Genomic DNA, 20,648 nt, shown 5'->3' with positions numbered 1-20,648 from the left:
AGGTCCCTAAACTATGGAGCTGCTTAAAATGCAAAATATTGTCACCACAAATAGTTATTTTTATTTATAAAGCACATATTACAAGTTGCTGTACAATGTGTTGTTTAAACATATTGTTTTGTGATGCTTCAGACAATATGAATTCTAGCATTCACATTCTAGCATTCACAAAGACTATGGGATGGAAGTATGTTTTGAGATTTTATTTAAAAAGGCACAGAAAAACATATCTGAGGTTTGCTGGTAGATGGTTTCAGAGCATTGCTGCAGTGACCACAGAAGAATGATCGCGTTCCTGTTTTAGCTGAGATCAACGAACGGTCAGCAGTAACTGTGAGGGAGACCTTAAGCACCTTTCAGGGTAGCCAAGGACACTGTACAACTATGTTTAATACATACTAAACAGTGTAGTAGAAATAGTAGTAGTAGTAATAATAATAATAATAATGGTAATAAAATTTAAATCAAGGGGAAAAAAGGAAAAGTGAATCACATGGTTAGATATAACAGACTACAAGGTACAGTTCACACATTCATATTCATTTATTTAATAGGTGGTAAAGCACGGTGATGGGGTTTTAGCTGTGTGTGATGGAAAGGAAGAATATTGCACAGTTTGGGCCAGCCACTCTAAAAGCCGTATTTTCCATGGCGCAGAGCCGAGAAGAACAGACAGAAAGCAGATGAAGTATCTGAAGATTGGAGTGTGTGCAGGTGAGCATGGAAGAAGAGGGTTAGATCTTTCCTCTCAGTGTTCAGGGTTTTATTTTTTATTTTTTTCAGGGGGGTCAGTCTTAAGAACTGCACTCCAACATGGCTATGTCTGGTCCTGTTTCAATCCAGTGCTATGGGCAGTGAGCTTCCTAAAATAGCTCTGCTCCTCCTACTTTAGCTCAATAACACACACAGTGCACTCCAGACTGAGCTGCACAATGGAAAGAAACCTTCAAAACAAACAGGCCTAGTTTACAAGAGAGACCAGAGGATCGACTGAGTAAGGCGGCCTGAGTTTATTGTGCTAGCAACACTTAAACCTTATTGGAGTCTGCCAAGTAATGAGTCTTCCAGTGATCACTTAACATGCCACTTTTTGTTAATTATATGGACTAAAAGCAAAAAAGTAAGTGAAAGTTCTGATAAATCTGCTCTGGACTGAGTCTAGAAGTATGGATGCTCTCTGGGAGACTCTTTCAGCACTACTACTCAGTCTATTCTCATGGATAAAGTACAGTTTCGACTATATTCAAAGATGTTTTGGGTTCAAGAGTGATTTAACGTGGGTTATGCAGAATCTGAACAGATTTACAATGTGGAGTCGTTCTCCTGCTGATAATATGAGGAGTATGCCTGATAGCAGCCAAAGAGACAGATGGAAAATGGACCAGGAAGCTAGGACATATCGTTACCATGGAAATGGACCCATGTTTACCATCCAGACCAGCACATACATTTTCTATGTGAGTCTCTACACAAATACACTTACAATTCGCTTTAATCTGACCACTTTGTGTCTAGAATCGATGTATCTCTTGTCTAGAGGGAATACGAGTTCAAGCATAATGGCTAACTATTTATAACTTCAACACTTTTCCATTTAACACACTTAAGGGATCCTTAAAAGTTCTACGCAGGGCTCGAGATACGCAACAGCAAAATGTTCGTCCTATCACCTATCTGAGTCAGAGCAGCACTAAGCAATTGTGAGTGCCCGTGAGGTCATGTGTGAGGAAGTGAGTAGATACTGCTTTCCTCTGAGGATGTATAACATCAAGCAGTACTGTGTGATGATAGGATGTTCAATATGAGCAGATTGTGAATAAGAGTCTTGGGATAAGCACAGGACAGTCTTTGTGATTACAGTAGCAAGTCTACAGTATCCAAGTGAGATGATTATGGACTGAAGCAATCATATGATTTGGGCATATAACTGTTTTGGAAAGTTTTTTACTTTAGGAAACCATTCATCTAAGAGTGTTTCACAATCCCACACATATGATCCACTTCAAAGTTCTCATTCTGTATCTATAAATTGAACAACTTAGACTGTATGAATAATCAGATGTTCTTTGCATTTTTATGGCCAACATATCACCTTTGCTCAGAGTAATATATTTCATGCATCAGGTTGACGTGGAGAGGCTGGCGGACTGTAGCGAGTACTTCAGGGCTCTGTATAACTCCTGCATGAGAGAAAGTGCAGAGCGTCTAGTGATCCTGTCCCACGTGCCCTCCAGAGTGTTCCACAACCTCCTGCAGTTCTGCTTCCTACAAAGATTCTGCGTTCCTTATAATCTTCTAGAGGAGCATTTGCGTGTCAGCACATATCTGTTGGTCCCTGATTTCACTCGTTGCCTGCTGTCGTCTCTGTACGAAATCCTCACTGAGCAAACGTTCCTGCATTACCTGCAGCTGGCTGAGGAGCTGAGCAGTGTTGAGCTCCATGAAACTGTGCTTATGTACCTGAGCACAAACCTTCTAGAGCTTCCTCACTTGAGCAGGAGCCTGGACCTCCACCTACAGCAGAAGATCCTTCAGATCCGGTCAAAGGGCTCACCTCGGCTGTGTTGCCTGAGGAAAGAGAATCTGATTTCACGAAACATTCGAGAAACAGAGTCTGCAAGGAGGCTTTTCAGGCTGGATGAGGATGATGGGAAATGGAGCGCTGTTATAGATTTGCCATTTAGTGCAGATAAGTGGTGCTTCACCACAGCAGTCCTGTTTAACTACCTCTACCTCATTGGTGGGTTCCGGCAACACATGAAGAGGAGATATGAGTTCAAGATGGCCTCCTTCCGATATAATCCTTTAACAAATAAATGGGTATCGACGGCCCCTCTCATCAAGGTATGGAGTTAATTATGTTCAAATCACAGGAATATAGGAACATAGGAACACCATATAAATTGTAAAGTGTGTAATGGTTACTGATGAAGGGCTGTGCGTGGCTTCTCTCAGCACAGGCGCCACTTCAGTGCAGCGGTGTGTGAGGGGCATATCTACGCTGTAGGGGGCTGGTATCTGGACTCCCTGGTGACTCCTGACTCCAGCACAGGAGTGTATACAGCAGTGGAGAGATATGACCCTTGGACAGATTCTTGGGCTTTTGTCTCTTCACTCCCTCTGTCAGACTTTCAGTTTACCCTTTCCCTCTCCCATGATTCCCCCCTCACCACCAGCCTAGGAACAAGCCTCTATGTGCTGGGGAACATCCGGAGAACTGGAGAGAAACTAGTACTACGCTATGATACCACACAAGGTATGGCAACAGGTGACTTACTTAAAACATATTATAAAGTCACTTTTTTGTATTCAACATCCTGTTAACATCACTTGAACTATAAACAGATATCCACTTGAGTAGAAACATCTAGTGAACCTTGTGAACCTGGACTGAGACCGAAAGTCTGGTGGCCTGTTCTAGCTTATGAAATGTTTATGATTTTAAAAAATAATTTATACTAATATATTTATAATCTAAACACATTCCTTCTAGCACCCTAGAGTTCTTTGGATTTTTTTCCTCTTGGGGACCATCAAAGGTTAAATGGAGAACCCACCGTTTCCCTTTCAGAAAAGGTTGCAAGCAGAGCTACGTTAGAAAGGTAGAACCATTAACCATCCAAAGAACCCTTTGGTAACCTTTTTTTTTTAAAATATATAATAAGGTAAGTGTAAATACCTGGGTTTGTATAGTCTAACACTCATACAAATATGGTTCTCCAAGGGTTATTTGGGTAAATAAGGGTTCTTGGCTTTCTAAAGCAGTTCTATTTGGAATACTGTTTGATAAAAAATACTTATGTAGTGCCCTGTGATGGGTTGGCACCCCATCCAGGGTGTCCCTGGACCAAGTTCCCTGGACCCTATCCCTCAGCGACCCTGTGTAGAATAAACAGTATAGTAAATGGATGGATGGATGGTTCTATATAAAACATTTTTATGGGTTTTCCCAGAGGAATAAACCAAACAATCTTTTAGGATTCTTTGCTAAGAGTGTAATTATTTATTACCACCAGGTTTGAACATAAGTTTTTAACATTCATTGATTCACTCCTTCACAATCTCTAAATAACTTTAATGCAATGCCATAACATATATAACCATATATTCCACGTTACTGCTCTAAGGACCTTGGTTCAGTCCTGATCTTTGGCTTCCTCCCATCTCCAAAACATTGCAGTAGGCGGATTGGCTACTCTAAATTGTCCTCGGTATGAAAGAGTGTGAGGATGTGTGAGTGGTTCCCTGTGATGGACAGGTGTCCCATTGAAGGTGTATTCCTGCCTCACACCCAGTGTCCCTGGGGTAGACTCCGGATCCACTGTGAGTCTGACCAGCATAAAACGGTTACTGAAGATGTATGGATGAATGATGAATGAAAATGATCTTGTTTTACATATTCCTAAAACCTTCTTCTCTTTCTCAGACTGCTGGACTGAGTTGCTTCCTACCCTCACACGCATTGATGCAGATATGCCCAGCCTCTGCTTCCTGGGATCCACTGACAGGTTGATTGTGATTGGTGGAAACAATGTTGAAACCGTGGTCACATCATTCTGTGTGGAGACCCGGAAGTGGGGTCAGATCCGAAGCATGGAGAAGACGGCTTTAATCGGCCAAGGCACGGTCTTCAATGAAGAAGTCTACATGTCGGGAAATCAGGACATGATCTGTCGGCTAAACATTCACTCTCTGTCTCTGTCCACCCTTCCCTCACTTCCTGTCTGTACTTGCTATGAGAGCTTTTTCCATCTCTTTTTCTGAATCATTTACAGTGCCCTCCACTAATATTGGCACCCTTGGGAAATATGAGCAAAGAAGGCTGTGAAAACTTGTCTTTCTTGTTTAACCTTTTGATCTTTTCTTCAAAAATTCACAACAATACTCTGCTCTCATGGATATCAAACAATTGCAAACACAACACAGGTTTAAACAAAAAAATCTTTGTTAAATATAGATGTGCAAAAATTATTGGCACCCCTATGAATTCATATGAGAAAAATATATTTGAAGTATATTCACATTAACATTTTACATTTTTATAAGTACACTTGGGTGACTAGGAACCGGAAATTGTTCAACAATGACTTCCTGTTTCACAGGGGTATAAATATGAGGTAACATATAGGCCAAATTCCCTTAGTCATTCATAACAATTAGTAAGACCAAGGAATATAGCTGTGATGTGCGGCAAAAGGTTGTTGAACTTCACAAAATGGAAAGTGGCTATAAGAAAATAGCACAAGCATTGAAAAATGCCCATTTCTTCCATCAGGGCAATAATTAAGAAGTTCCAAGTAACTGGAAATGTTATGAATCGACCTGGAATTGGACACATGTCTATGTTGTCTCAATGCACTGTGAAGAGAAAGTTAGTTGCATCTTGGGGTCAGAAAGTCTCCAAAACTACAATCCGAAGTCACCTACATCACCACAAGTTGTTTGGAAGGATTTCAAGAAAAAATCTTCTGCTCTCATCCAAAAATAAACTCAAGCATCTTCAGTTTGTCAGACACTACTGGAACTTCAAATGGGATCGGGTTCTATGGTCAGATGAAACCAAAATAGTGGTGTGGTGCCTCTTTAATGTTTTGGGGCTGTTTTTCTGCCAGAGGACCTGGACATGTTGTTAGGATACATGGCATCATGGACTCAAATATCAAATATGAACAGATATTAAATGAAAACCTGACTGTCTCTGCCAGAAGGCTTAAAATTGGCCATGGCTGGATCTTCCAGCAGGACAATGATCCAAAACATCCATCAATATCAACACAAAAATGGTTTACTGACCACAAAATCAAGGTCCTGCCATGGCCATCCCAGTCCCCTGAACTGAACCCCATAGAAAACCTGTGGGGTGAACTGAAGAGGAGAGTCCACCAGCGTGGACCTCGAAATTTGAAGGACATGGAGAGATTCTGTATAGAGGAACGGTCTCAGATCCCTCGCCATGTATTCTCCAACCTCATCAGGCATTATAGGAGAAGACTCAGAGCTGATATCTTGGAAAAGGGAGGTAGCACAAGGTATTGACTAAAAGGGGACCTGTTTTGGATAAACCTGTGTTTTGTTTGCAATTGTTTGATATCCATGCGAGCAGAGTATTTTTGTGATTTTTTTTAAACAAAAGATCAAAAGGTTCAACATTAAAGACAATTTTTTCATAGCCTTCTTTGCTCATATTTACCAAGGGTGTCAATATTAATGGAGGGCACTGTATACCTTCCAGGGCCTGTGCATTTGGTAGTTTGCTAAATACCTTCTGGATTTGTCTACCTGTTTAGGGATGCTTTGAGAACACCTACTGGAATCAAATATTACTTGTAGACTGTCCTATGACCACGTGGTGGTTAAATAAAATCCTTTCACTTTCCAACCTCACAATATGTTTGCCAAGAGTGATTGTTTTACCTAATACACTGACATTCCTTATTAGCATACAGCAGCTGAGAATACACCACACAGCTAAGGATACATGGAAACTCTAGCATGCACTTTTTGGGCTCTTCCTCCTGTGCTTTGCAGCAATACTGTGAGATTTGGGAGTGACTATGATTATATGGCATACTGGACTGTGCAGTCACTAGCATAGTCTGAGCCACATAGGTGTTTGGTTACAAACATTCACTCACACACACACACACACACACACACACACACATACAGAGTGAGCCAGAGAGCGCAGGACCAAGAAGATAGTGAGAAAGGCACAGAAGGTAGACGTAGAGAACGTGAGAGTCAAAAGACGGTAATTTGAGCATAAGTGGAAGTTCAATTTTCTCCCACAGACTCCTTGAGTAAATTTTTGATTTAAAGGTTATCAGGGTCAACCTGTGGTACAGAGCTGTTCTTCTAAAAAACCAAGAAGAACCTGAGCTACTCAGCCATTCTGATTCACTTCACCGGTGCACTGCTTTAACTAAAGGTAAAGCTGCTGTATTATTTTAAGTATCTTTTTTATTATTATTATTATTATTATTATTATTATTATTTCTATGCATATAGTTTCACATATTTTGAGGATGTATTTTGTATTCTGTTTTATATTATAATCTTAAATCAGGTGACAGTTATTTAGGTTTAGCACGCAGTTCATTTCTGTTTAATTGTGGGGTACTTATGGTTTTTATTTTGCCACAATATTTATCAATGCACTTTTTATTATATAGTGTGTGCAGACTCCATTATATATATATATATATATATATATATATATATATATCATTAACAGTAAGCAGTTCCCACACTGGAATAATAGATGTGTCATTACTTATTTATTATAATCATTTTAGTGTGAGAGAGTTTCATCTGGATCTCCTCCGGCAGTTGTTTGTACTGGGCATGCGCGTCAGCTTCTCCGCTATTTCTGACTGTTCAACTTTGCCCCAGTTTGACGGCTTCCAGTCACGTGACATGGAAAAAAACGTGCTCATGATTTCCCCTATCACATAAAACGCAACCTGCGGTGACAACATGCCTGACTGCAGAAAAATATTCATATTTATCACAGATTTGTTGACTTTTTTTGCTCAACTCATTGCAGGCACAGTTAAGGTTATGTTCAGGGAAAGGTGATCATGCTTCTTTCAGCATATAAAATGATCCTGGATTAGCCTAGACATCCAAGTGTTCAATCCAAATTCAAAATAGTTGTGTTGTAAAAGTAATATAATACAATGACCTTGATTTTTTTTTAATGAATTTCACTCATATTTAAAGCATTTTCCTTCACTCATTTATCACATCCAAAGATACCACCTAATGATTCGATTTTATATGGATTTTATAAATGACAATATTGTCATTCATTTTTTCCTCATCATTTTTTTTCTCTTCTAAATACTGTTGCTGACCAAAATACTGTTTCTCCTCCATTGTTCACTGTGTACTACAATTGGTCCAGCCTACATTTTATGTAGGCTAAAATGACAAGATAACACTTTATTTATCCCAGAAGGGGAATTTACGAGGTGCATGTTAAATGTTGCTTTGTTTAGTAATTACAAATGAGCAACAAAAAAACCTGAATAAATGAGTGGAGAAACACAAGCGATGCTTCCGGTGTGATACAATTAAGCACTTGTCCTCTGTGGATTGTATGATAAAAGGCTAAGCGGGCCAAGGTGACCTCGATTTTGGCTCAACATGACAAGAGGAAAAGATCTATTATTGTGTCAGAGAGTTCATTATTGGCACTTCATGAGATTCGGCCACAAAGACTAATCAGCTGGCTGTGTTTTAACTGGAACTCTGACTAAAGTGACATCTGCACTTAGATCTGTGGGGAAAATCTCAATACATAGGATTAGAAATCTTTTTTTAAATTATGAGTGAATTTGATATTCTACACTATGCATTTATACAATGACACATACACTATATATCAATAGGGTGTAGTTTCTGACATACTACTGGACGGGTTTTTGGCGTCCCATTGTGCCCTTGTCACCTTTTGCTAGGTTATAGCTAATAATCATGTTGTGATTTGCTCAATCACTCGATTAATAGCTGTCGCATTCGTCCAGCACGTGCCATGGCAGAGGCGCACCAGGCCGTGGCCTTCCAGTTCACCGTCACACCAGAAGGCATCGATCTGCGCCTCAGTCGTGAGGCGCTCAAACACATCTACCTGGCTGGAGTGACGTCTTGGAGAAAACGTGCAATTCTGTTCCGGGTGAGTGGACTAATAGAGAGCTAGCTTGTTTATGTACCATATTTTGGCATCAAGGTTTATCTTGGTATAAACATTCTGTCTTCCTTTCTTCATTAGTTACTATTACTATCATGTAATCCAAAGCTCAAAGCCTGGCTGCATCCAAAACTGTGTAACTGTTACTAAGATTTTGTGCATGTTTGTTTGAACAGAATGGCGTCCGAATGGGGGTCTATCCAGCCAGTCCCTCTAGCTGGTTATTTGTGGTGATCGCGATAATGAGTTCCGTGTATGCGAGAGTGGATCCATCCATGGGGATGATTAACAGCATCAAGAAGGTTTTACCTGCAAGGTTTGTATGTCAATATTACTACAGTATGATGAGTTTGATGAGTTATGTAAATGATGTCAGATTAGGCAAAAGCTCCTGCATTGCGAAACATTATGAAACCAGTCTTATTGATAAAAATGCACATTTCATAGTTACACTATAATAAGAATATAAGGGCTCTATAGTGTGACAATACTGTCACTCATACTAGAATAAATTGATCTTGTCTGAGCCTTTTTTTTTTTTACCGTTTTTATCTGTGACAACATTTTTATTTGTACTACAACACTTACAACTGTTCCTGCTTCCTGCTAAAGAATAATAATAATATGCATATACATCTGAGTTATCAGGTGTACCGAACACGTAAACCCATGCTATCTGGTGTACCTAATAAACATAAGGGTTAACCGACACACGTCTTCAGATTTTCAAACATTGTAATTCATAATAATTCGAGACATTTATCATCTTTAAAGAAAGGTTACATTCAAACACATTTATTTTAAATCTGTTTCATTTAGTAAAGCTGTCTTTTAATGGTGTTTGTCTCTCTGTAGTGATCGTCTCACGGCTCAGACTCAGACGGTGTTGAGTGCTATCGTGTTTGCCACAGGACTGTGGTTCTCTCTGATTATGCTGTTGCGCTACACTCTGAAAGTTCTGCTCTCATACCACGGCTGGATCTTTGAGCCACATGGCAAAATGAGCATGTCTACCAAACTCTGGATAGTAAATACACACACACACACACACACACACACACACACACACACACACACACACAGTAATGAGAAAACATTTGGAGAGGGAGAGTAATTTCTGACATCTTCTGTTTGGTTGTTTGAAGTAGATTTTTGCAAAGACATCTTTGATTTAAAGTTATGTTCCCTGCTTTAGAGTCTGTTAAAGATGTTTTCGAGGCGTCGGCCATTACTCTACAGTTTCCAGGGCTCTTTGCCTAGACTGCCTGTGCCCAGCATTGACGACACCATCCACAGGGTGAGAAGCTGCTCTTGGTTGATTCAGGGATTGGATCGAATAATTCTGCACTTTATACAAACAGTCAATTTTGCCAAAATCCAAACTTCTCTGTATGTTTCTTTCTCAGTATCTTGAGTCAGTCCGCCCCCTACTGGATGATGACCGATATAAACAGATGGAAATTGTGGCCAATGAGTTCAAAAAGGACCAAGCCCCCAAACTACAAAAATACCTTCAGCTAAAGTCCTGGTGGGCCAACAATTATGTAAGTACTTTGAAATGTAAATTCTGATTAAAGAAGCAGTTTGTACATTTTGGAGCCTTCTGCTGCTTGCGATGTGAATTGCAGTTTAATGGATGCCTCCATGTTTGTTTTTAGTTAGCACCAGTCTACCAGCTGACTGTGATGTGTGATATATATTTACCTGCTCAAAACAGTGACCTATATAGTAGGTTTATATCACTGTGACAGGCTAATATGTCTGCATGTTGATTGTTCTACAGTGAATATTAGTATATAGAGCGTAACATGTTTAAAAGTAAAGAAGTGCTCATTTGTTGTTAAATTGTTGATGCATGTTGATTTGAAATCAGCTCAGGGTGGAGTAGGAATTCTGAAGGGGGGGGGGGTGCTTTCTTGAAAAAATTTCTTAGTCAGAGCTTGGAAATTCAGACTTACAAGTTTCAGTGGCACACAACAAATTTACAGTATGCTGAACGTCACTGTTCTTGCTGGGGGCGGGGCTAATTTCTGGATTTTAAAAAAATTGCAAACAGAAACGTATATATTGAATAAATGCACCAGATCCGTTGCATGGTAATATTTGGCAGTACATTTTGTTCTAAAATATTTTTTTGATGATTATTATAAAACTAAAAAAAAACATTTTTAAACGTTGCAAACTGCACCTTTAATTAACTGTACTTTGGATGAGTGTGAAAATGCATCATGACTCCATGCTGTGTCTGTATCAAGGTGAGTGACTGGTGGGAGGAGTACATCTACCTGAGGGGTCGGGGCCCAATCATGGTGAACAGCAACTTCTACACCATGGTGAGAAGAAGACCAAAACATAATTCATAAGCCTTGTTGTGATCTTTACAGCTATGCCATCTAACAGCTCCCGTCTGTGTGTGTCAGGATCTGCTGTATGTGATCCCCACTCACAGACAGGCAGCACGGGCAGGAAACGTGGTCCATGCCATCCTGCAATATCGGCGCAAACTAGAACGAGGAGAACATGCCCCGGTACACACATACACAAAATACCACAGCTGACAAGTCATCTGGTAGAATTGGTATAGTGAGTTAATTGTGTCTAAATTTGACTGACTCTGTTTTGTCCTGGCAGATGAGAGCTCTAGGGGTGGTACCCATGTGCTCGTATCAGTATGAGAGAATGTTTAACACCACTCGAATCCCTGGCATTGAAACAGGTAATGACATGTGCTCTCAATATGAGTGAAAGCCAATACTGCAGTCAGTTACAATCTTATCAACCTGTTATCCAATCATGAAGAGGTTTTTCCACTCATCTGAAAAGCTTAATTACTTCTACTGAATGGTGGGAAATCCCTGCCATATAAACACTGTATGAGTCATTAACGATGACAATAATTAACATGGTTCCAGGGTCTAGAGGTTTAAACTGAGGTAAACACCCCAGGACAGCATTATAAATAGGTGATAGGTAATGGTGTTACCGCTAGCTCTAGGTAATGTTTGTTGTTTCTCTGTCCAGAATGGGAACATTCTTGTCCTCAAAAGTGTCCCTTGTCCTTCAGGTATAGGTTTACAGCTGATTCCTGACATGAGGGATTTGCCCCCTTGTGTAGGGACACATGCTTGTGAAGCTTCATTCATTCAGTCATCTTCAGTAACCGCTTTATCTTGGTCAGGGTTGTGGAAACAATGGGCATGAGGCAGGACTACACCTTGGTTTTGGTGTCTGGCCTTTCGGTTGTATCTGACTGTTCGCCACGTTTGGTGGATGAGTGGTAACATGTCTTCATGATTGTACAGACACCAAAACTTACTACTATAACACATTCAACCAGACCTGGATTTTAAAAAAACAACAACAACAACATGATGTCCTATTCTACAATACTGACTCCTCAGACTGTGTTCAGCACCTGAGGAACAGGAAGCACCTGGTTGTGTATCACCGAGGACGCTTTTTTAAGGTGTGGCTGTATTACGGTGGTCGTCATCTCTTGCCTGCGGAGTTGGAGCAGCAGTTTCAGCATATTCTCAATGATACCACAGAGCCTCAGCCTGGAGAACTCAAACTGGCCTCGCTCACTGCTGGGAAGAGGTAAACACAACACCCAGTCAAACTCAATAACCATTTTCTTTTGAAGTTTGTGACCGCTTGTTTCCAGTCACGTTGCAGTCTCTTTTAGAGAATAGAAATGAAAAATTTGTAAATCATGTCAATTATCAAGCCTTAAGCCAATTTTATTGTCGGTCGTCTGTACCAACATCCAAAGTGCTTTAGCGTATTATTTGAACATATTCCCAAAACACACCTCTGTAACACTCTTCTAGAGTCCCATGGGCCAAAGCACGACAGAAGTACTTCCGTGACGGTGTAAATAAGACGTCTCTAGATACCATCGAGACGGCTGCCTTTTTCCTCACTCTGGATGATGAAGCACATGGATATGTTCCTGAAAATCCAAGGTCAATGGATCTCTATGCCAAGTCCCTACTGCACGGAAAGTGTTATGACAGGTATGGGTGGATTTGAGTGTTTGTGTTTTATGCGTCACAGGATCTGAGTCATGTGGGTAAAAGGTCTCCTGCAGTCAGCATACTGTATTGCATTATGCAAGAGAGAATATATATTTAGACACATAACATTGGATGACCTCTTGTGCAAGTGCAACACACTACAGTAAGTCTCCTCTCACTGCACTTCTTTCTCAGGTGGTTTGATAAATCCTTCACTCTTGTTGTCTACAAGAATGGTAAAATAGGGGTGAATACTGAGCACTCATGGGCAGACGCTCCCATTATTGGACACATGTGGGAGGTAAGTACGACAGCGTGATGTTTTGGCATGATGGCCAAAAATCCTGGGAAACATGAAAATGTTGACTTCACGGCAGAAAAAAAACCCCAAAACAATAGAAACCATAACAGCAATTCTAATGGATTCCACTACAAATACCATTACAGACCATTAGCTAACCATTAAAACCATTACCATTATTAATCCTTAATGTTGTGCACTACACATAATCTCCCACCGATAGAAAGCAACACATTACCAGTAGAGACCCACAGGGACCATTACAAACAATAAAATTCCCATTAAAACCATTACAAATTTTATGAGGGTTTCTATTGGTTGTTTGTTTTTCCAGTAGGGTTGTTTGCTAGTAATTCTAGGAAATTGACAAAATGGACCAAATATCCAGGAAATATTAGTTCTGGAAAAAGTGTACAGTAGATTTAGGAAATTAAGCCAGTGATTTAATACATTTTATTATATTTCCTACTCAGCGGACATTATACATATATGTATATATATATATATATATATATATATATATATATATATATATAAAAATCCTATCACATAGAGTCTACCTATTTTTTTGTATTTCACCATGGTGGAAATATGAATAAATAATATGAATTTCGATTATTTGGAGCCAATTTACCCATAGCCATTTCTCACCCTTTAGCCCTCAGATTATTAGAGAATAGCCATCAGTCTAAGAGGGCTAGTTAACCTAATGTTAGCTAATTAAAAATAGCTAGCTATTAAACCTTGCTACTTTGTACACAATATGCACATACACTAGCCTAATATTAGTCTAACGTTAATGTTAGTCTAAATGTTTGACATATAGTGTTTGGTTTTATTGACATAATTTAATACTTAGCATTACGTTAGCTAGCTTGTTAGCAAACATCTACCTAGCAAAACTATCTGCTTAGCTGGCAACGGTCACACAATGCTTTGTTTAGGTAGCTGACTAGTTAATACTAGTTGCTAATTCTATGTATTCTGGTAAGCACATTTCTGTGTTTCGTGTGTGTGTGTGTTTTAAGGGTGCGAATAGACACTATGGAAAAATATCTGTCTTCTAAAAAAAGGAAGAAGCTTTATAAAATGACTAAATATAAGATTATGAGATATGGTGAGTGATTAACAGCTGATAGTAAACATGTTCTGTGATATGTCTAGGATATTCTGGCTACTGACTTCCTCCACTTGGGTTACACTGAGGAGGGACACTGCAAAGGAGACATTAACAAAGGTCTGGCTCCACCAGCCAGGCTACACTGGGACATTCCAGCAGCGGTATATGATCAAAAAAACCTTATACAAGAGAACTAAAAGTGAAGAGAATGACAATTCAAGCTTGCTTTGCTGTAGGTTGTAACTTAGTGCTTTGACTCTAACCCTGTCAGTGTCAGGAGATTATTGAGGTGTCGTACACAGTCGCCAAGGAGCTCGCTGATGATGTGGATTTCTGTGGCTGTGTATTCGATGAGTTTGGAAAAGGTCTGATCAAGAAATGCAAAACAAGCCCTGATGCTTTCATCCAACTAGCACTACAGCTTGCTCACTACAGGGTACAACACGCACCTACATATACTAGTGCTTTCTCTGTAGTATTCACAGTACGACAAGGGTGACTTGTGTCTCACTGGTTTCTATGTATTGCCTTCGGAGTAGGATAAAGGTGAGTTCTGTCTTACGTACGAGTCCTCCATGACCCGCATGTTCCGGGAGGGACGCACAGAGACGGTGCGCTCATGCACCATCGAATCCACAGCCTTCGTCCGAGCCATGGAGGACAAGACTTGCACGGTAAGACCAGGATTCTGACATTACACTGACTGATTACATTCGACATACTTCATTTAGGAGACTATAGACCTCGTTCAATACCATGTACCAGCAAATGATAGAAATCCAAAACATAAACCTCAGTACTGTCACACGAATTACAAATTATTACACATGATGTACCTTTTGTGAAATATTTATTTGTTAGTTTTTGCATCACAGTGGGATTCCAACCTGATCTGATCATGTAGGTGCTGTAAGCTCTCGAGTGTGGTGTGGAATAAGCTTGTGTTTAGATTCGAAAGGATTCGGTCAATGAACACAGAGGACTTTTTACGGAAATGCTAGTTCATTATGGCGGTGTTCTTTGTGCTGTTCCTTGAGCAGAACGATCAGCGTCTGGCGCTATTCCGGACAGCAGCGGAAAAACACCAGCATATGTACCGTCTGGCCATGACAGGAGCCGGTATCGACCGCCATCTCTTCTGCCTCTACGTCGTCTCCAAATTACTGGATATAAAATCGCCCTTCCTCAACCAAGTACAAGAAGTGAAATAAAAGGATTTCATTTTCTTGTCAAACTGAATTGATTCAAATCCAGGGCTGAACATGATTGTATGTCCTGCAGGTTCTTTCAGAGCCTTGGCGTCTCTCCACCAGCCAGACGCCACAGCAGCAGCTCAACCTTGTCGATATCCAGGAGTTTCCAAAATATGTTGGAGCAGGTGGTGGTTTTGGCCCTGTGAGTGTTTCGTTCATTGTTAACATGTCCTACGTCAGTCTATCACACTGTACGCTGCTGTCCAGGAGTCTTTAGTTTTATTGTATAACTTTATTGAAACTGACATAGACTCCGTGCTTGCAGGTTGCTGATGATGGATATGGAGTTTCTTATATTATCGTTGGGGAGAATCTCATCACATTCCACATCTCCAGCAAATTCTCTAGTCCAGAAACAGTAAGACCACACACACACACACACACACACTATGCTTGTGAGGACCTGTCATTGACACTATTAATCAGTAGCTCCGGGAATTTGCGGTCACAGAAATTACACCACGATATTCAGAGGAGGCAGTGGTGGCTTGGAGGTTAAGGCTCTGGGTTACTGATTGGAAGGTTGGGGGTTCAAGCCCTAGCACTGCCAAGCTGCCACTGTTGGGCTCTTGAGCAAAGCCCTTAACCCTCTCTGCGCCATATCATGGCTGACCCTGCGCTCTGACCCCAACCTCCTAACATGCTTAGGATATGCGAAGAAAAAAGAATTTCACTGTGCTGTAATGTGTATGTGACCAATAAAGACTCATTATATTTCAAAATTACTGCATATTTGGACCAAGATGCGTCATCTGACGTAATCACAACGTGCATTCAGCCAAAGTCCTCTTTGATTCACGTGTCGAACATGAGTACAGCTAAAAGGTCTCATTTACCAACGAACACCACTGCAAAAGACCGTGTATTGCAATTTTGCACAGTTGTTCACAGGTAGTGTTGCTGCCTCACAGCTCCAGGGTCCTTGATTCTATCCTGAGTTTGGGTTACTATCTGTGTGTCTGGGTTTTGCATGATCTTTCTGTGTGGGCTTCCTCCTGGTTCTCTGATTTCCTTCCACCTCCAAAACAAACCAGCAGGTGGATTGACTAGTCTAAATTGCCCCTAGGTGTGAATGTGAGTGTGCATGATGCCCTGTGATGGACAGGTGTGTTTTTCTTTTGTTGTCCCCCCCCCCGTCCCCCCCAAGTATCTATACAGAACAAAACGTGGCTATCACTCTGTCCACAGGACGCACATCGTTTTGGCCGGAACATCGGACAGGCCATGCTGGACATTAGAGCGCTGTTCAACCAGAAGGAGAAGGCCATGTGAAGATGATCAGTATCACACACACCACAACCACACACACCCATAGCACACAACACCCCCCACACACACACCACATACCCAACCACACAACATCCACCCATCACAACACCCCCCACACACACACACCCAACCACAGAAACCACACACACACACACCCAACCACAGAAACCACACACACACACCCAACCACACAAACCACACACACACACCCAACCACACAACACCCCACATACCCAACCACACACTCACACAACACCCCACACCACACACCCAACCAACCACAAACACACACTTTAAAACATTTCTTGCCATTTGAATTAACTGAATGACTCTATGGCTTCGAACATTTTGATGAAAATATTGTACAGACAGACATTTTAACCCAATCTTAAATTTGTTTTTAATTTTATTTATCTTAATGCATCTCTATCAATCTAAGCATCAGAAAAATATAAACTAGGGCTAAAATATTTCGATAAAATCAATAGTGGCATCAGGCCTACACAATACTTTGGCAGCTTTGCGTAACATGCTGATACAGAATTGATGTATAATTGTAAATATTTGTATGTTATTAAGCACGTTGATTTCTCTAACAGGTGACAGGTTATAGGTTAGCAATCCACTATTTCATTTATGCATACTTTATTAAATCATGGATGTTTGACACTTTCTGTACTGAGCTGAACATGTAAAGATGTAAAGATTTTCCTCTACATATCAATATCAGCCTCAGAAGAACTTTGCTTGCAAAGATAATAAAGGAGGTTTTTTTTCCCCCCTGAAACCAGTTCTTTGGAAAAGTCATGTACTACGCTTAAATTTTTTTTTTTTTTTTTTTTTTTTTACACCACCCACTACTAGTTGAAGTCTTGTGCTGTGGAGTATTACTATGAAAAGATCAGCTTCATACAATGATCTAAGATAGTATTATGTTCCCCCCCTCACACACAAACAGAGGCACAAATTTCCAAGAAATTAAAAAAACATCAGATTTATTTAGGGGGCATAAAGATATATGTCGGTGTTGGTGAATAAGAGAGCGAGAGAGCGAGAGAGAGAGAGGGAGGGAGGGAGGGGGTATAACGGGGATTTCATAAGAGAATATAAAAACTCAACTATATCACAGAAGAATTTAATGACTTCTGTACGAAACAGTGAATGTCCTACAATATATAAACTGCATCTCCACTGTTTACATTCGCTGACAAAATGTCCACACACTGCCATTATGGGTTGACACGGTACACCTTGAAAAATATGGGACGGTTGTTTAATTACTTCTGATACTTTCAGCCCAAACCAGGCAAGGCTCACTTTATTTTGATTAGTCCAGGGACATATCGTACAAAAGTGAAAGTAGAAAAAAAAAGAAAGTCACTTTTTCTATCGCTCAACATCTTAGCTACAGTCTGAAGTACTGTTAGCACATGGAGCGTCAAAAGCAAAACAATATATATTGCTACAATGTACGCATGTCGGTGGGTCATTAGGAGTCGACTGGGGCACGATTTCCAATTGAAGTGGAGCAGAAGAGATTCATAATGAATCAACAGTATCAGATTATCATCATACTCTTCATTTACTGTAGAAGCTGCCTTAAAGTCGGGTGCTTCTGCAACATTTTGTAACAGAAAACGTATCGAGACAATGGAAAAAACAAAAACAAAAAAACGATTGACTTTAATTCCCTGTTACTCTTTTAAACTCTTAAGTGTGTCCATGTAGTATTTGCCGTAAGGTCATGGTGGGCAGGTGGTGTGTGTTTCTCTACGCTGTGGTGGTGCTAGAGCGTGCTAAAATGTTCAGGAGTTGTGGGCTCAGCTTTAGGATGTAGTTCCTGGGGTGGTGTTGACGTTCTGCGTGGCCACCTGGGGCGCGACCTCGATGATGCGGGGTTTGTCGATGATCCGAGCTGTGCGGTTGCCTTTCTCTACGATGCCGATGATCCAGGCCTGGTGGCCCTCGCCGTATTTCGGAGATTTGATCTCGGCGCAGAAGCGAGCAGCTTGTTCACGTGGTAGACAGATCAGCAGGCCTCCTGCAGGGGGGGGGGGGGGGGGGGGGGGGTTGGGGTAGACAAGAAAAAAAGTGTGAACTGACAAGGATGAAGCAGATTTATACAGACAAACGTTGTTGAAAAAGCTGAATGGAGTTAAGACTGTAGTGTTTACAGAGAGAGCGTTGATATTATTGGCAAAATGACTACTTTGGCAATAATTTAGTCGATACGTTTACACACTTAAATAATTTAACGATCAGGGAACTCTGAATCTACATGTATCAGTCGTTAATTTTAGGATTTTCTTTTTTTCTAAATATATAAAACGTGCAACCCACTAATCCTACAGAAGTAAAAGGTTGTGATGTAAAATTAAAACTTACCACCCCACTCTTCTTGCAAATGTTCATTTGGCGGTATTTATGATTTGCACATAATGCCAACTTTAAAACGGTCACTATTTTAATCAAAAGGTATTTTTCAGAGTAAAAAAAGCTGTCATTGGACCCATCTTTGACTGAATTATACTACACTACAAATACTTCAGCTTTGGTAATAATGAAAGATAGCAGATTCCCCGTTTACATGCACTGAAAAACCTTATTATTGTGCTAAGTTCAGATCAAATTTCTTCAGTCGATAACAGTGTTAATCTGATTTAGGACACACTATATGGCCAAAGGTTTGTGGACCCGTCCATTACACCCATATGTGCTTTTTAAAAATCCCGTTCCAGATTTAGTCCCCCTTTGCTGTTATAGTAACGTCCATTCTTCTGGGAAATAGATTTTGGAGCGTGGCTGTGGGGATTGGTGTTCGTTCATCCACAAGAGCGTCAGTAAGGTCAGGTAGTGATGTTAGGTGAGGAGGTCTGGGGTGCAGTCAGTGTTCCAGGTCATCCCAAAGGTGTTCAGTGAGGTTGAGGTCAGGACTCTGTGCAGGACACAGGAGTTCTTCCACTCCAACCTTAACACACCATGTCTTTATGGAGCTCACTTTGTGCACAGGGGCATCGTCATGCTGGAGCAGGTTTGGACCTCTTATTTCCAGTGAAATACAGCATACAAAGACATCCTATACAATTCTGTGCTTCCAACATTGCTGCAACAGTTTGGGGAAGAACCACATATGGGTGTGATGGTCAGCTGTCCACAAACTTTTAGCCATATTGGTTAAAATATCTTCAAGATAACCACGTACGTGTGTACGTAGAGACCGGCCAGATTGACTACGATTCCAAAACCCATTGCTTCAGAAAGACAAAAATGAAACTCAATCCATCTGAAAGCTCAAGATGTCTGACCTGAGGTCTCGGGGCAGGTGCCGTGCATTAAACCGAACATGTTCCCGCAGGCTTTGCTGACGGCAGCCATCTTGGCGAGGACGGGTAGGTTGTGGATGACGAAGGAGACCTCGCTGCGCTGCTGTCTTGCGAGGTTCTGAGCATGACCCAAAATACCAAAGCCTGTGATGTCTGTGGCAGCATGTGCGTTGAACGTGTGCATCAGACCTGCCGCTGTACACGGAGACACGGCGGAAGGAAGATGAGCGTCAGCGTGGATGCGTGTGAATGCTGGGATTTGTAAGTGTCCTTTACTGACCTGTTCTGTTGAGTCTGGCCATGTTCAACATAGCCTCCTGATATGCTAGCTCCACATCCTCTTGTGTCACTACTAACTTGATCTTGTTCCATTTCTCTGGCTGGGACACACAGAGAGAAACACCACACAAATGTGACTCATTAGACTATTAGAGACACCACTTTATCAACTTGGACAAATTACCGACTGACGCGGATACCACTAGTATTTAGACCTGGATACATTAGAGACCTAGAATTTACTAAAAATGGTAAATGTGTGGCAAGTTAGTGCCAATTCATGTGCAGTATGAATCAGGATAAAAATCTACTTTATTGCTTAACAAGTTAAGAAAGTAACTTGTGTTCGTTTCTTCAACACTTCGTAAGCTAGCCAGTTTTTTTTTTTTCTCCAA

At 40.8% G+C, this 20,648-nt stretch overlaps 3 protein-coding genes across 5 annotated transcripts in view; 2 read left to right on the top strand and 1 right to left on the bottom strand.

Annotated features, from left to right (window-relative positions):
• The first annotated feature begins 254 nt into the window (after positions 1 to 254).
• LOC128606948 (kelch-like protein 42) lies at positions 255 to 6,483 on the top strand. Its single transcript, XM_053623522.1, has 4 exons — positions 255 to 1,457; positions 2,125 to 2,844; positions 2,956 to 3,256; positions 4,427 to 6,483. Exons 1-4 carry the CDS (start codon positions 1,167 to 1,169, stop codon positions 4,762 to 4,764), a joined length of 1,650 nt encoding a protein of 549 aa, XP_053479497.1. The 5' UTR covers positions 255 to 1,166; the 3' UTR covers positions 4,765 to 6,483.
• A 43-nt stretch (positions 6,484 to 6,526) lies between these two features.
• cpt1b (carnitine palmitoyltransferase 1B (muscle)) lies at positions 6,527 to 17,062 on the top strand. 2 transcript variants are annotated; one of them, XM_053623520.1, is made up of 19 exons: positions 6,527 to 6,928; positions 8,529 to 8,677; positions 8,869 to 9,008; positions 9,548 to 9,719; positions 9,888 to 9,989; positions 10,099 to 10,236; positions 10,948 to 11,025; positions 11,113 to 11,220; positions 11,324 to 11,408; positions 12,094 to 12,289; positions 12,523 to 12,708; positions 12,904 to 13,009; positions 14,174 to 14,290; positions 14,401 to 14,565; positions 14,669 to 14,803; positions 15,170 to 15,322; positions 15,411 to 15,524; positions 15,648 to 15,740; positions 16,571 to 17,062. In XM_053623520.1, exons 2-19 carry the CDS (start codon positions 8,537 to 8,539, stop codon positions 16,652 to 16,654), a joined length of 2,313 nt encoding a protein of 770 aa, XP_053479495.1. In that variant the 5' UTR covers positions 6,527 to 6,928; positions 8,529 to 8,536; the 3' UTR covers positions 16,655 to 17,062. The 2 variants fall into 2 exon arrangements, with proteins under 2 accessions (XP_053479495.1, XP_053479496.1); XM_053623521.1 differs by having other exon boundaries at positions 8,512 to 8,677.
• Positions 17,063 to 17,066: 4 nt separating this feature from the next.
• The window catches only part of sephs1 (selenophosphate synthetase 1), a 9,723-nt gene continuing 6,141 nt past the window's right edge, over positions 17,067 to 20,648 (bottom strand). The window contains exons 7-9 of one of the 2 annotated variants that reach the window (XM_053623524.1): positions 20,255 to 20,354; positions 19,957 to 20,169; positions 17,067 to 18,692 (exon numbers count right to left, since the gene is read on the bottom strand). In XM_053623524.1, coding sequence (XP_053479499.1) covers positions 18,478 to 18,692; positions 19,957 to 20,169; positions 20,255 to 20,354 — 528 coding nt within the window. In that variant the 3' untranslated portion in view covers positions 17,067 to 18,477. The remainder of the gene's footprint in view (positions 18,693 to 19,956; positions 20,170 to 20,254; positions 20,355 to 20,648) is intronic. The other variant, XM_053623525.1, reaches the window with a different exon arrangement.

The sequence above is a fragment of the Ictalurus furcatus genome, chromosome 4 (assembly GCF_023375685.1).
Source record: "Ictalurus furcatus strain D&B chromosome 4, Billie_1.0, whole genome shotgun sequence".
In the NCBI taxonomy this organism is placed as follows: domain Eukaryota; kingdom Metazoa; phylum Chordata; class Actinopteri; order Siluriformes; family Ictaluridae; genus Ictalurus; species Ictalurus furcatus.
The sequence above is the reverse complement of the archived record's forward strand: the minus strand, read 5'-3'. Positions and strand labels throughout refer to the sequence as shown.